At 37.0% G+C, this 17,530-nt stretch overlaps 1 protein-coding gene across 1 annotated transcript in view; it reads right to left on the reverse strand.

Annotated features, from left to right (window-relative positions):
- Positions 1 to 17,530, reverse strand: part of LOC124157766 (histone-lysine N-methyltransferase, H3 lysine-79 specific) — a 64,463-nt gene that overhangs the window by 6,910 nt on the left and 40,023 nt on the right. Inside the window, exons 5-14 of the mRNA XM_046532769.1 lie at positions 15,802 to 15,933; positions 15,347 to 15,532; positions 14,906 to 15,173; positions 13,103 to 13,209; positions 12,772 to 12,813; positions 11,399 to 11,723; positions 10,547 to 10,777; positions 9,356 to 9,648; positions 8,807 to 9,013; positions 5,951 to 8,669 (exon numbers count right to left, since the gene is read on the reverse strand). Of these exons, the coding sequence (XP_046388725.1) occupies positions 5,951 to 8,669; positions 8,807 to 9,013; positions 9,356 to 9,648; positions 10,547 to 10,777; positions 11,399 to 11,723; positions 12,772 to 12,813; positions 13,103 to 13,209; positions 14,906 to 15,173; positions 15,347 to 15,532; positions 15,802 to 15,933 (4,510 nt within the window). The remainder of the gene's footprint in view (positions 1 to 5,950; positions 8,670 to 8,806; positions 9,014 to 9,355; positions 9,649 to 10,546; positions 10,778 to 11,398; positions 11,724 to 12,771; positions 12,814 to 13,102; positions 13,210 to 14,905; positions 15,174 to 15,346; positions 15,533 to 15,801; positions 15,934 to 17,530) is intronic.

The following is a 17,530-nucleotide window of genomic DNA, read 5'->3' on the forward strand; positions in this document are numbered from 1 at the left end:
CGCATGGGGGTACTCAATTACTTGAGATGTACAAATGGAAAGAGAGTACCTCAAAATGAGGATGGAAAATTACACTGAATGATGCAACAGTGGCTGGCTTATTTAAGTGATAACCCCACAGAAGAAATTAGTTTTTAGTATCAAACCAAGAAATTATCTCGAGAATGATTCTTGAGCATGTATAAATCTACAATCAGGTTCTTACCCCTTACGAATAGAGCAAATAAAATTAATAAGTATTTCATTCTTTTAAAATAACACACAAGTTAATTTCACCACTGAATCTTACTTTTTGAAGAAGAATTCAATTGCAAATAGCCAAAGTCAGCATGCACATCAGGAGCATTCTTCAATCCTGTTCTCCAAATATTTAAAATGAAATGTTGACGCATAAACAGAAGAGTACCCAAATCTTGGACCACAACAAACATAACATAAAACACCAAAAGTTTTAAGCCTAATGCTTCTTCTGTAGAATGCCAAAAACAGATGAGACAGTCTCTCCATCAGGACAAATGCAATTAAGTGTTTAGGCAATAACGGTATATCTTTAAACTGAAGCAAAAAGTGCTTAATTAATGAAGAAGGAAGCAGAAAAGTAGGCATAGATTCCACATCACCAAGGCTGAGCATCCACATGAAAGACCACAGAAAACTTCAAAACCTTGCATTACCAGAACCAGTCCACCTAACTAGGTCATGGGCATTAGTACAAGCATGCAACAAAGCCAGCAAACCGCAAACCATCTAATGTTATTATAATATTACTAGTAGAGCCATTTTTAATTCATACTTTTAAAAATGTCCACCAGTTCTTGGGATCAAAATTTAACTTACCTCAAAAAAGCCAATTGTGTATCTTTACTTATGTGGTTTTTTTTCTAAAATTTTTTTCCTCACTTGATTTCCTTACTGAGGTAACACTACACAAGCTTAAAACGTGCACCCCAATCTCACTTCCCTGCCTGCATGGGAAGCAGCAAGTTAGGTGAAGGATGGAAAGGGGAAGTACGTAGGATTAGGAAAGGGAAAAAAGAGAAAGAGAGAGAGAAATCAGAACGTATCACACTGACAAAAACAAATGAGAGTGATGGGGCACAAAAAACGTTTTGCCAAGAAATAAGCTAATATTGAAAAGTTGACCATCACTCGTGGTGCATTATGAACTTTGGGCTTCAAATTGAAAGCAACTATCCCTTTCCTTTGGAAATTGCAGAAAACCACAATCCCAAATGAAACAGCCATTCTGTTCACTTCATCACGGTGAACACAAAGGCTGTGCCCCTGACAAAAATCAAAATTACTGAAGTGAAACTAAATCTGATCTCAATTCCCTCTCATGACTTGAAGCTGAGAAAGTAATGCTATCAGTTTAACTACAGTGGTAAGGGATAGTTCTCCAACAGGTAATCTTAATTCTACGAAGCACCTACTGTGCTTGCATGCAGAAAGACAATACAGGTTTTGATTATGATAAAAATTTAGGTACTAAAGATGAAATGAAACTGATGCTTAGGGCTAAAGAAATGAATGACAGAAATCAAACAAGCTCAACAACTACACCAATAAAATTGTGCCAAAGCTACCGTTAAAATGTGCTAAAATGTGCTCATAGCGAGTAATAGTGCACATATTAAGATACAAATAACAATCATTACGACTTAGATCATAAAATCAAAAGTGCAACGCCATAGTGAATTATATTATTTTAAAACACTAACTGATAGCTCGACCTGACTTACATAGTAAATACGAAATTAAATCACCTAGCTACAGTATCAAACATGCAACTAAATACAACAGAGATATCACAAGGGGCAGTCCATTTACATCAAATACATTAGTGGAAGAGGAACATAAAAAAAACTTGAAAAATAATTATCAAATGCCTACACAAATTTAAATATAAGTCACAACATATTCCTAGGTGTAACTAATACTCATTCACATTTTATTTGCAACAGAAAACAACGATAAAACAAAAACAACAACTAAAAATTGAAAAATATATTTAAACAACAGTTGAACCCTTTTTTTGCAGAAAAGGATGGATCAATTTGAAACAGCGGCAAAATTAAACACCAGAAGGATAAAACTTAGCATGGAAACAAAAGAAACAAAGTGCAGAGAGGCAGGTAAGCTAACTATGCTCAGGAAAACTGTTTATGGGGACGAAAACACTTGGGTGCCAAAACTGAACATCACCTCTGATATTTTTTTTACAATCATCTTCTTTCCCTATGAGTGAACAATATCACGAGTCACAATACCCAAGACTTAAACCTCCAATATCATAGGGAAATAATCCCTTGATGTTGGTAAACCTACATAATCCTTCAATCAAGAAACAACTCTCAGAATCATTAGCCATACATAAAATCTTCATGCCTAAGATGAACGGAGAACCAGAAATATAAAAGAAATGGAATTTCACAGCCGATGAGATTCACTCAGGAGGTACAGAAAAAGTTAGGATAACACCAATAAATACACACTACATATGCCACACAATACCTAAACACCATATGAATGCGAATTACGACCTCTTTGCCACTTATTGCATCAATTCATTAGTTAAGTATCCATTGAAGTCACTCATGAAAACCCACTAATTGATGACTTCTATTCTTAAGCCACAATGATTGGACAGCATTTCAAAATCATTTCCTCATCCTAACCAACAAAATTTTTTTAATCAATCTATTTTCTTATCATATTTGGAGAGGCAGATCAATTTCTAGAAAGAGGATCCTGAAGGAAAAATATGGTACCTACTAAGAAAATCTTTACACATTAAAAAAAATACATTTTGGGCTAATTGAAATATTTCCTTAATGACATGAGTAGATAAAACTGACTGAAGAATTCTATGAGATATCATAGAAATTACTCAACAATGCCAAACTATTAAAATCAAATATTAATCACAACAAAGCAAGCTACATCAGATATCTTAGTTTTGGACATGAAGTATGACTATTAGTTCCAACCCTTGAGCAGCACCAACAGCTATTCATATGGGTTAGTTCAGGAATAGCTTCAAAATGTAGAATGCTTAAAAACATATCCTCAGGAAGTTGTTACAGCAACAGATAAAAAGCTAGAGTTGCACAACAACTGGCAAAGATAAAAGCTGTGCATATACTATCCACCACCGATTTCACAAGTCACCGCATCAACAGAAATAATCTTATATCAAAAAGATGCATGTTTAATGAAATTAAACTAATTAATTAAGCAATCCATTTATACAAATAAATATATATTAAGTTGATACCATTTACCTCGAAACAAAAATTCCACCTCATCCATCAAATCTACGTTTGATGGATCAGGTGGACTGTGTTTGGAGAATTAACATAATGGAAGTTCATTTGAACAAAAAAAAATTTGGTATTTCTTCTCTATTTAACTTGACGTCAAATACTTTCAATGCCATTGCAAAACCAATTGAAAATTACATAAGCATGACATATATTGCCTAAGTTTCATAATCACAAAGTTTTGATATGGCTTTGAAAACTGATCAAGGCCAAGTAAAAAAAGGGTGAAAGACACAAATTACAAGTAAGTAGTTAATTAGAATATCTATACCGTAAAATACCAGCCTAGCCAATAACTCATTATTCAAATAAATTACCTGATGGCACTCACAAATTAGAAATAAACCACAAGGTTCTCAAATGCATACTATAGTCATAAAAATATTTTATAAATATTGCATAGATTGCAATGAATTTTGTACACTAAGAAAAAACTTCCTCATATAGCCACACACAACTTGGTGGCACATAATATCATGTATGAAAATGCAGTATTACCAAATTAGAAGCTCCCTAAATTACAGATATTGCACAATTCACATAAAGCAACAGCTATACAAGACAAATTTAATATTGTTGAGGAACAGTGAATAATATAAATAAATAACGATTAATGATACAACTCATATCCATATAGCAAAAATATAACTATAAAGCCATCATACATAAGTAGAGCATAAAAACGTAGAGATCAAATTAACCCTAAAATCATTATGATTCCTGAAAATTTATACCCATTGCAATTGAACTATTGATATAATTAGCACCAACCACTGTATTTGACAAACTGCTGTTTGATGAAAGTGCTAGTTTCTGAGGATATTGAATTCAAGAGGGTTATACATGGTTTCAAGTTTCATTAGCTACCACATGCTATCGTTAACCAAAGAAACAATAATGCCCTATCTAGTCTTGGAGAAGCAAATAATAAGTGACCACGTAATTACCGTCAACCATTACAAACAACCGGTATAAATAAATAAACTACATACATATATCCCTATATTTATAGGAGAAAGACAAAGGAAAATACTTGATATTTTTCATGGTAAGTCAAGGGATTACGCTGCACCAATATGTTGCTATCAGGGATGGATGGCAAGTACCTTAACTTCAGCAGTTTCTGATAAAAACACTGCCTCCAAGGACTTATACATTTAAATTTAAACTTAACCCATGAGGAAACATTATCATTAATCCGATTACCACAGGTAACCATTACAACACCCCAATCAGTAATCTTCATCGACTATTTTAATATTTCAATAACAAGATAAGGCACACAGACATAACCAAAGGCAAATGATTCCAATTGAAAAGAGCATAACATAAAGTTACTACTGAATTCAACTAAGTAATGCAACCCACTGACTTGGAAAAACAGCAAATCACAGTATCACAACATTTATAACATTAATGTTTTCTATTCCTGAAATCACTAGCTGTTCTTAACAAATTATAAAACAACTTAAAAATTCAAGAAAATTCACTTGAGGTCTATAAAACTCCAATGGCTTGTACCATATACCTTACAACGAGTCTGCATTCTAACTGCCTGCCATAAATTAAATGACCTAGAATACTTTTTCTACAGAAACCTACACTTCCTGGGAAGTCTACAAAAATATTATGACTATAGCGATCAGTTTTACTAAGGGATTGGTCGGCAATCCTCCGAAACAACTTAATTAAAATACATGGAGAGATTTTTACATTATCTCAAAATAATACTCAGTTAAAACTCTGGGGGAAATGACATCAAATAATTTCAGAGAGGATGCTATAGAAAGATGTGCATTCATTCTTCATTAAATAATTTTCGATTCTATTAGAACAAATAGGTCATGGGGTAAATCAGTATCTCAGCAACATTTAGACAGCCTTAATGCCTTTTACCAAGAGAAATATTGGAAAGAAAATTAATTTCTACTACTTTCTCAAACAATTATTTAAAAAGTTTTACAACAATTATTTTGTTTGAGTGTCTCACAATATTTAAGGTAGAAGAGGCCATTGGTTTCGGGGAATCTTAGCCTATTTGAATATATGTACGGTAAAAGGTTTAAAGGAATCTGCGACACTTCTTGATTCACAAAAAAATTGAGGACAATTAGAATGCTACTACGAGTTTGGGGTTTAAGTATGCATGATCAAAAATAAAGGGATTATATTTTCATGTGATTTACAGCCATCTTACTCTATAGACCAAATCAAGGTATCAAACAATTAATGCAGTAAAAGCCATTGAGGAGCTTCCATTACCACATTGCAACAACATCAGCAACTAACTTCACAGTTCACCCTTCTATACAAGTGCTGTAAAGAAGGCTTGAAACTTAATGAGCATCAAGAAACAAAAAAGCAAAGGGATTATCAATCATGCCAACCAATTCTCAATTTCAAATAATGAACTTGAGATACATAGATATGAAAAGCAAGGAAGTATATATACTCCCTGGGACAAGGCATATTTAGGAGAAATATTTCAAATTACTGCTCTACAGAAAAATGGAGAATAATTAGCTTAAATAGGAATAAAAAAAACTGGATACACTTGCTAGGCTAATTGATGATAATGAAAGACACCAAAATGCTAAAAAACAACAGAAATATCATAGGGAACTGACCTTCTTCCTCCTCATCTTCTTCCGGCCTTCCCGCACTCTTCCCAAGCTGAGCTCCCCGACTATCCACTCTCATCTGCTTCTCATTTTCCGACACCGAGCCAAGGGATGGACTACTAACAGCCGACAACTCTGAGGAAGGTGGAGCACTTGGACCATTGGGTACTTTAGATGAATGACCATCACTGTTTGATGCTAACGTCACTTCTGCGGCTTCACTGATGCCACCACCCTCAAGAGTGACTAGACGCCTCTTGTTTGGTGGCGACGTATGGGCAGGAGACCCCACTCTCTTCCTCACCGGGTGTTCACCCTCTGCCAAAGCCTCCTCATCCTCCATCTTCACCACTACACCAGAAAAGGAAGTGTGATGCGGCCCACTCACAACAGACCCACAAACAGAGTCCTGACTCTTACCACTATCCGCTAGATCTCGCACCCCATCACGATCCTCCTCATCGTCCACCTTCTCCTCCTTCAGTTTCAACCTCGAACTGCCGCTGCTGCTGTTGCTATTACTGTTACCCCCACCTAATATTCTCGCATGGAGTGTGGCTGCCAAGCCTTCCACAGGTGCAACGTAACCTGTTCTTTGGCCACCCTCCCTACCTTTATTTCCACCATGTAGGGATGGAGCCACAACCGTCGCACCAGAACCACCAGGGACAGCCGGGGGATCCGTAAAGTAAGATTCTCGGTATGGTTTGATATCAGCACGTGGAAGCTGTACTGGGACGTAACCTCGGCCCTCATGATTCACTGTGGACGAAGCTATCATCGTGGTCGTCGAAGAACTTGCTGGAGCTATAGTTCTTACACTACGGGACTCATCATACCTTTGCTGGAAAAGCACTGTAGACCTCTGCTGAGGAGCTGGACCGAAAGAATGTCTGCTAGTTTGATCACCACCAGAACCTGGTCCCATTATGTTGCTAGACGGGGACTTGGGTCTTCCTGGGTATGCTAATCCTTCCAACACGGCTGCTGTTGACTCTGCACTACCTGGCCTAGATATGGGTGAATATGCTGTGCTAGGAATGGAACTCAATGGATTTGTATTGCTATCTTCACCATGATGTGAATCATCATCTGGTCTGGGGACAGGACGTGAAATTCTGGAGGGTTGCGCATGGCTATGAGAAGAAGGCCCGGAGGAACAGGTATTTGTTGATGGGGCTGAAGTTGTACTCATGTCCACAGCAGCATTGATTATGCTTTGATTCGATATCTCCAGGGTACGCTCAATTTCACCACTAACCAAATCCCCAATGGTCCTCGTGAAGCTGGTACTACCACCACTACGCTCCTGAAGGGCCAACTTCTCCTGAGAAAGATGCCTTCTCAATGCTAACTTGGCCGGGGAAACTTGAGTGTAATCAGGTTGTTGTTGCTGCAACATGGATACCTTTCCACTATGGACCACATTGCGTGACTGATTCGGGTTCAACACCTCAGGTTTGTTGTTGACTGGCTCCGCCATTGAACCACTTGGCCCAGAAAGAGGAGCGCTACGTATGTTACTCGGACTTCCTGCCACTGCTTGTTGCTGCCTGCGAGACTGATCTTCATTAAGAACACTGGTGATTATACTTTTCAGCCTATCCTCAAAGTTCGCCACCCTAGGAGGCTCCTGAGCAGGCAACCTACAACTCCCACTGCTACCACTATTTCCACCACTACTACTACTATTGCTAACACCAAATGAAAGGCGAGGTAAACCACTTGCTGATGATAAGGACTTGGTTGGGCTGCAAGTTGGTTTCGCAGCACTAACAGATTTTGTGCTATCTGGAGGATTTCTTAGCGTTTGAACAGGGACAGGGTTAGGTTTGTGGTGATGACTGTGGTGATGGTTGTGGTGGTGACTGTGGTGATGGGAATGATGACCATGGTTTGATGCAACAGGGGAATTATTTGAAGATTTAGCAGCAGCAGCTGCCTCTCGCATGCGTCCAGCCTCAATCTGTCGACCAGTCTCCAGAATCTTCTTCGCTAGGATTTCTGGATTGTTTTCTTCGATCTTCCCAACATCGGGTATATCTGGCCAGTCTTGGGATCTACCAGAACGTCCTTCCCTGCTACTGCTAGACCCTCCTTTTCTCCCTTTGCTTGCTGGCGGTGTACCACTTGCTTGGCAGGAGACGATGGGGGATCTGTCCATTTTTTCAGAGGCAGGTGGCTGCTTGAACACAGCTATATCGGTAGGGTAGCTATTTTTGACAACTGCCCCATTGACAACTGATGCTCCTGGTGGCAGGGGTGGCATGGGTAGAGGTCCAGGTGCCACTGCACCCGTAGCAGGTTGAACATTGGCGGCGGCCGCTGCACATCCTCCTGTCTTTTCATTCACTCTCTCCAGAGCTGTGACCTCCGACTCCAAACGAGATACTTGAGAATGAAGTTTCTTGCGCTGAGAAAGTGTGGCAGAAATTTCTCTCAGGATATCCTCTTGACTAAGGGCACCACCGGCAGTGGAAGTTGGAATGTTTGGTTGAGCAGCCTGCTGTTGTTGCTGATGTACCGCCACCTGCTGCACATGTACTGGCTGAGAGTTTTGGTGCCCATGACGCTGCTGCTGTTCACTACTTATGTGATGTTGCTGAGGCATGCAGTTAGCATTTAAGCCATTAGGCAATGGTAGAGAACCTTTCCTCGACTTTTCAGACATGTCTTGTGAGCGTTGCATGAATAATTTTGACTGGTCTTGCTCAAGGGATGTTACCTGAAAAGAAGCACATGATTTTAATGGTACATGAACAGTGCCCTCCGCAGCAAACCTAACTACATACATGATTAATGTGTGCTCACTAAAAGCAAATGAAGTTCAGAGAAAACATCACTAAAAATATTTAAACATACCTGAGCTTGCAGTTTAGTGGCCTTGGCCTGAAGTTCTTTATGCCTTAACACAATTTCCTTGGCTTTTGCAAGTAGATCAGATGTACAAGATGCATTTATTCCAAGTTCAGTCATTCTAGCTTTGAGAAGTGCCACACTGTCATCAATTAAAACCTTTATTTGTTTCTCCAACTGGGCAGCTCGACTCTTCAGCTTATTATTACGATCCTGCAACAGATACTTGTTATTAGGCAATGTAAGGAATTAACAATGGGAAAATACATTCTATACTAAACCAAAAAATTATTAGCATAATACTCAACTTAAAAAAGCACTATAAATCATCTCTACAATTTAGAATTTTTTTAAATATTAGTAATTAAGATTTAGCTATTCATTATTATATAGTGCTACATTATCATAGAATAAGGCTTAAATTTCTACAATCTATACACTCAAGAGCACAAATTTTCTAGTAATGAGAATCATGTTTGTAATGGTTAAAAACTATCATCCAACATTTATATATCATACATATAATACCAATTAATTGTTTAAAATTTTGCTGACCTTTTCTTCCTCTATTTGAGCTCTCACATTCTCTGCATACTGAGGAGATTTCATTGCTTCCATTGCACTCAGATACTGGCTACGGAACATATCAAGCAGAATTTGGAGACCATAGGGAGTGTCCTGTGGATTTGAGGGTATATCTAGTTCTGCATGAACAGATGTTGGAACCAAATCTGCAAGCCTTTGAACCACAGTCCCATCATTAGGCCCAAGTCCTCTGCCACTGACCCCGATGGATGTCAGCTGTTGATCTACGCACCCCGGAGCTGGAGGAATCTTCTTTCCAATTGCTGAAAAAATGATAGACAAAACAATCCAATAAATAAGTATGACATTCCTTAAGAGAAATGATAAAAAACACAGATTAAAAAAAGCTATAGAATAAATAGAAGCTAAAAGAATTACACCTAATAAATTATAGATAGAATGAATTAATTCTCGATGAGAACCATAGTGACTTATTCCTGCTCCTAAATTATGTTCCAATGGACCATACTATCCAAAATACATATCAAATACCAATTTAACATAATTTAAGGCATACAATGCCATGAACTGTAAGTTCTACAGAAATAATGCAAAAACCATGTTGATATAAAATCTCTTCTCTTTTCTGTAAAATCTATTCTTAGCCACAAGGCAAAAAAAGAATAATGCTTTACTTTGTTCCAGGACATAAAAAGGGCAGTTACTACATATTGATTACTAAAATCATATTTTCCAGCATTGGCATCTCTTAAGCAGCAACTATATAAGAGGCAACTTTCATCCCAAGATTAACTGTATTGAACAGTGTACTTCTCATATAATCAATGTTAGATTACCCTCTATACAGCAAAAACCATCTTCAATTAACAAAAGATTTTACAGTATATGAAAGATTTTGCTAAACTTGATTGCTGACTTTAAAAAATAATAAATACATAGTAGAATAACTTAAATGGTAAAAACTTTTCAAAATGATTCCTTTCTAAGTCAGCAAGCTTCCATTCAGCGAACATACAGAATGATTCTAAAGCAAACACATTGAAATTATGAGCTAATTCCAGATTAAAATTTTAAAAAAGATATGGATTATTAAACATAATTGCACGAATAATATCAATTTAAAATATGACACATTTCTTATTACCTAAAAATCTAGGATAAAAGTCCAGTTCAGACATATACATATATAACTAAACTTACATTGAGGTGAAGTGCTGAGGAGGGTCTCACTGTGCAGCAGATCCAAACCATTGATCTTGAGTGCCTTCTTTGCCTTGGCTCCTCTTCTAACCCTTCCTCGTGCACGTTTCGGTGCAGCTCTTCCTTGAATGCGTGGGGGTGCTGGAAGGTTGGTTCCTTGTCTCGTTTTACCAACACGGGACAACTTCCTCCTAAGCTTCTTTTTGGCAGGCTGAGACTTGGTTTTCCCCCCTAAGGATTATAGCAATGATATTTAAGGGTCAAGACAACATCAGGCATCTTTCAATCATACATATACACATACAGCACCATAGTACGTTAGGGCTGGAGTTATGACTCTACATAAAACACCTAGCTATGCAACAAATTTTCAATTTATTATTAATCACGTGTAGGGAGCCACATTCCGTCACCAGTAGCTTTAGAACTCTCCTCACAATGCTCTATGGCACCATCACTAAAAACGGGGAAATTTCAACAGATATCTTTGGTCTTTAATATTGAATCAATCACACAATTACAAAATATGTAATAGATAAACTCATTGTTCGATAGATTTATGACCACAGAATATTTGATATGGTGATAATAAATTTTACTAGGTAGTCAGGACTCTGTCTGCAGAGCCACAAGAAAGGGGAGATTATGAGGATATTCTACCCGCCCTGCCCGTCAGAGGGGGTGGACTCCTTCAAGTATTTCCACAAAAAAAGGAAGACTGCTGAAGTGATAGAACTTTAAGCCTCACAAATTTATATTTTGAAAATATTTCATCAAATTAAATTACAGTTTAAACATCTGCAAAGGAGAAAAAAAAAATTAAAATTAATTTTCAAAATATTTTCTGCTCACCCAAAGCCATATCATCATCACTCTGACTCTCTTTGCTGCTTTTCCCCTTGTTGCTACACCAGTCTGACCAAGCCCTCCTTGTTGTAGGACCAACCACCTGACTGCCGTCATCGCTGTCTCTTCCAGCCACTGCCCCAGCAGCCAATGCTGCCACGGCAGCTGCCGCAGCTCCTCTCCTGGTTGCTCCGTTCGCAACTGTCCTTCCAGGTCCTTCCTCTTCTTCCTCCTCGTTGGAGCTCGTTTCTGCAGCAGTCACCTGTTTGGCAGCCTCCCGCCTATTGTCCCTCCCACTTCTACTCACCCTTGATGGAATGCCATCCTCATCCTGGAGCGAAAATAAATGCATGTAAACCATATTAAGAACCACATGTGCAATTGTGTGTATATTTGCAAATTATAATATAGAATTCAAGCTTAAAACAAAATAAAAAAGCAAACTTTCATTCTTTGAACCAGAGGTTGACAAATAATTATATACTCGAGGTCAAAGTGGACATTCATGGATTTAACATCTTTATGGGTTATGAGTTATAGGTGAAAGAAGAAACCAAAAGCACAAATGAAATGGTGATGAAATATGACAGATGATGACAGATATGTCTTACAAGAAATAAACACATATGAAATATCGAATTTTCCTCCACTTGCACATCAAAGAATTGCTTGCTTTTTAATAATTAATAACAATATGTAAATTAAGTTCATAATTAGAATTAGCCATGCGGTTAATACTATACTTAGCAGAGTCCTTGCTTCAATTGTTGTAGGATTGAGTGGAAATATTTAAGGAAAATATAAATGAGGTTAACCACTCCAGAGGCAGCAAATTACTTACATATAGGGCTGCATCAAACAAGGTAACAGGGAAATAATATGGCTCCACCACTCTAAGAGAGAGAACTTCGGTTAGCATATCTCATAAAAATTTAATACATAAATCTTATGAGAAACACTACCCAAATGACAAAATTTGTTTCCAAGCGAGGAGCATCACATAATAGGTATTCAAAATGAATTCATAATACTTCTGGAATCTAGGTGAAACTGAAAATTTTTCTTCCAATCCCAAACAAATTAATATATTACACCTGAGATGACATAACTGAAGGTGACTCTGTTCTGATGATATATCTTTTATCCAATATAGATATCATTTTTAACAGCAAAAAAATTCATCATCATCTTTGGACTGAACAAGAATTAGAATCAATTAATATTTCCTTTCAAAATTCATTTTACAATACATATAGTGATAGGAATACTTTAACGGCTTCAATGATTAATTATGATAGATATACTATACTGACGTTGAGTGATCTATAAGAAATTCATGCAGGTAATTAATACTTCAAAGAAAAATAAAAAAAACTCACCCTCTGTTTGGGATTTTTAAGTCTCTGAAAGTATCTTTCCAGCTGCAAAAAGCAAATACCGACCAATTAGACTTAAATATACAATTATTTCCTAGGCTTGATAGTTAATTTATCGCAAAAGACAAGTGCAAACTTAACAAAAATAGCAAAAATTAAATCAGCTTATGGCAAAAGTACAATATCATTTCACTCTGGTTCAATTCAGCTGCACAATTCACACAGCAAACTAAAATTAACAGCAACAAAGGAAAATGCAATTCCATTATGTTTCCATTTCTTAATTTACTGATAGATCATAGTTTTATTAGGCTTTGGTAAAGCCAGTTATTACCTTAGTTCGATCTATAATGTGCAAGTAGTAAGACACAGGCTTCCCAGTCCACGAGACGGATCCTCTCAATGGTGACATCTCTGACACATGCATGATTGTTCCAATATCTTTTTATTAATCATCACACATTAGATGATTTTTGAAGCAAGAGTAATGAAAGGAAGAAAAAAATTATTAGATAATAAGCAAAAAATTTATCTATAAGGTTGAGGCAGAAGAAAAAACTTTGGTTAGAACCCAGCAACAGAATTCAAAGGGCATCTTTTCTTTGAAAATACTATGAAAACCAATGATTTGCCAAAATTATTTACCCCAATAAATGTGCATCACCTGTCCCCTAAATAAAAATGGACATAATAAAGTGTTTTCAGTTACAAATTTGAAATTCCTTGGACATTATCAACATTCAAATGGGTATTTGATGTTACGAAGAAACCAACGAAAAAATTTTAAATGAAAAGTCAGAGTTAAATTATAAATCCACACATTCTAAAAGGGCAAAAAATTGTCATTGGGACATTTGCAGACTAATAACCACCAACATATAGGTCTCTGAGCAGAAAATCAAGCAAAAGTGCAACATTCATAAAAAATGACGGCTAACAGTATGACACTATAATAACTTTAACAAATTGATCAAAAAAGGCTATTCGGGCTTCCAGCCGGGTGGTCTCCCTCCATTCTGCCGACGTTTCGGAACACGAGTCGGGTTCCATCCTCAGGGCTAATGGTGAGTGGATGAAGTTTGCCAGCTTGTTTACTTTTCAGTTGGTTGTAAGGTCTAACGTGATTGGCTCGGAGGCAGCCAATCTTATTTTCTTAAGTGCCGGTTTCCATGCATTACTCAGTGAATACCCTGTGACACGATTGAGGGTGTTAGTTGCCAGCCGGATCTCGATGGATTCCTTAACCAGTCTTTTCCAGAAATCAGTCTCGCGGCATAGAATTTTCACGTCATCCCACTTTACCCTATGATCGGATTCAATGGCGTGTTCTACAACCGCGGATTTTTCCGGTTGGTTATTCTGCCAACCGGAAAAATCCGCGGTTGTAGAACATTGAATCCGATCATAGGGTAAAGTGGGATGACGTGAAAATTCTATGCCGCGAGACTGATTTCTGGAAAAGACTGGTTAAGGAATCCATCGAGATCCGGCTGGCAACTAACACCCTCAATCGTGTCACAGGGTATTCACTGAGTAATGCATGGAAACCGGCACTTAAGAAAATAAGATTGGCTGCCTCCGAGCCAATCACGTTAGACCTCACAACCAACTGAAAAGTAAACAAGCTGGCAAACTTCATCCACTCACCATTAGCCCTGAGGATGGAACCCGACTCGTGTTCCGAAACGTCGGCAGAATGGAGGGAGACCACCCGGCTGGAAGCCCGAATAGCCTTTTTTGAACATATTCGCCGGGAAAGCATCAGATTTTATTTAACAAATTGACTTTCAGTGCTTTTTGTCATGTCATTCGTAAAGCATCAACCATTGCAGAAAGATAAAACACATTCTATTTTGTTTAATAAATGCTGCTAGGAACATTGCAACAATTATAGCTTCCCACATAAAAATCTTTGTACACATTCTCTTGATTCAGATATAGAATAGACTCGAGAGATGATAGCCTCATTAATTCCGGTCACAATCAGTTCACAAAATAACACAAGCATGTACATTAACATGCTACAATGAATCATTTAGAGCACTTTCAGGTGATAATGGATAAGATCATTTGACTATAAATAGATTGATAGGTGGGAGGAGGGGACAATTATAGATAATATTTATAGTAAACTCACCACTAAGATTCCTATCAGTGATCCTGAAGTTCAGAGGACAAAAAGACTTGGATGACACGATGCGTGCTCCATCTTTGAGATCAGCAAATCGCTCTTTAAGCGCATGGTCAACAGTTGGCCCAAATGCAAAATTGTTCACAAAAACAATTGTGGCTCCCACTATCTTTTCTCTGTGGCCGTCAGTCAAGAAATCCCCTCGAATAAGTTCATAATTTCCATACTTCTTCCCATACCACTTCATCCACTTCCGGAAGTTTACGTTCATGCTCTGAAATTAGAATTAGAAGGATTTCATTTAAGTATCTTCCACAGTGCATATGCAACAAATAATTATTTTTTTTCATTCTTAATTTTGCTATAGTATTTGAAAGTGAACATTTTTCAATTTAATGTAAACTCTGACAATCAGTGTAAAATAATTTCACAATTGAATTACATTACCTCAGCATATTTAGATGGGACTTCAGCTTTCTCGACTCCAAAACAAATTTTGCATGGAGTTGCAGCTGCCATTTGCAGAACTACCTGACCAACACCTGAACCAAGGTCGACAAAAACATCTTCATTGGTGATCTCTATTTGGTCAATCATCTGGCATACCAAATCATAAGATGTTTCCCCATACACCTGATCAGAACAGAATACACTTTCATTAACATTCAATTATTTGACAAACACAAGAATACAAATTAATTGAATTTAATACAGGAGCTTTAAGAGAATAAATAAATTTATAAAAATGAAATTAAAACTTGATAGCAACTTATATATTACTGAATGAATTTCAGGCGATGAAACACAATGAAACTTACAACAAAGCTAGTTATAAACAAGGACTTCTAAGATATTGCCAAAGTCTTGTACACAGAAAGATTAAGATGTACAATATAATTTACCTCTGGTGAAAATGGCTCATACTGATTAAGCTTTTCTGGATCAGTAACAGCTTGGTTGTAGACTTGCTGCAATATATGCCGCAACAGGCCCCTAGATGGTCTTTTTGCTGACCTATGGCTGGATATCCCCTTCTGCAATACAAAATCCAACATTCACTACATTATAACAAAATCACAAGAATTAAAGTGCTAATTACCTTCAAAAATATGGAAATTTTCGAGACAGTAAAAGTCACTTCAAAGTATGAAGTGTAGAATCAATTGTTTGGTAGAACCAGAGTGACATATCTGGTGATATCATGAATAGATCAATTAAATTCAATGGCATCCTGATTTTTATGCAAATCAGGGCTGATTTTGCAAGAGAATTATTTGTTTAAAAATTATTACATGATAAACTAATAAAAAATTTTAGATTTCAACCAGTATTGTGATCAATTAGGTATTAAAAGATGACCAATCTCCCTCAGGCATATGCCATTGCAAGAGTAATTTAATTCCCATGTACATTCTACCAATGATAAATAGGATATCTCAAATTTCCACCCAACTCTCCTCCCTCCCAATAACATTGTACTAAAAGGCGAAAAGCTGCTTTTTTCCAAGTAAAACGATACTTGGCCACAAATACCATTGCAGTGCATTTACCAGATGGAAATTCACAATAGGGCCTAAGGTAAATGGTTAAGACCACATATTTCTGTACCACATACCCAACATATGCACATGTAATTGGGTGTTTGAATAGAACAAGAGAGCGATCTACACTTTTCTTTGGCATGAAAACTTTCAAAACATTAAATATGCCAAAAAAATGCTATCTCGTAATAGTATGAATGTGCTCCTCCCTGATGCTCTGCCAGTACAAGTTGAGGCTAACCGACTAGAGGATGTTTACCTTTTAAGTCAAAGATTATCATCCATACAGGACATAAAATGACCAGCATAGCCAGCCAAATGTTCCTACATTAAACAGATCACTCAAAGAATTTCCATAATGCAACCAAACTAACAACATACCTAATTTATCTGATTATTCTTTGGCCAAATCTGAAAGTAACACTCAATAGTCAGCCCTAAATAATCCCATCCCATATTGAATTTAACTTGAAGCACTGACAGAAATATATAGCTCATTCATAAAAAAGCAATTATTAGAAAAAAAACCCAGGATAATAACCTGTCACTCATGGAAATGCATATGTAAAAGTATGAATCACAGAAAGATCTCTGGGCCAAACAAGCTAGATGGGGAATTGATGCGCAAAATTCTCATTAGCATTAAATGAGTTAAATGAGAATATTTTATACAACTGTATTTAAGGTTGTGTAATTAATTTTTCTATAATGAGAGTTCAAAACACAACCTGAAGACTGAAAAAAAAATTCTCAGTAAACTACACCGATGTCCTTATTGTTGGTACCAAGCGTGTATAAGCACGGGATAGTAAAATTTCCCACGATTGAAGTGGGATAAATAATTAAACACTCACTTTTCACCAGTTTCACCAGTAAAGGCTGCCACAGCACCTTAGCATTAGGCACTGAGCAATCCTTCAAAGAAGTCACAGGAACCTACACAATATTTGCATCAAGAACAAGGAAAAAGGACAGGAGGACGGGAAATAAGATTCTACAGTATTTCATAAATCACTCTAAAGCTCAATGATTCTAGATAAAGGTTGGAACAACTTCCACCTAAACTGCCAAGTATTTCCGTAACTCATCT

Source organism: Ischnura elegans, chromosome 4 (assembly GCF_921293095.1).
Source record: "Ischnura elegans chromosome 4, ioIscEleg1.1, whole genome shotgun sequence".
In the NCBI taxonomy this organism is placed as follows: Eukaryota; Metazoa; Arthropoda; class Insecta; order Odonata; family Coenagrionidae; genus Ischnura; species Ischnura elegans.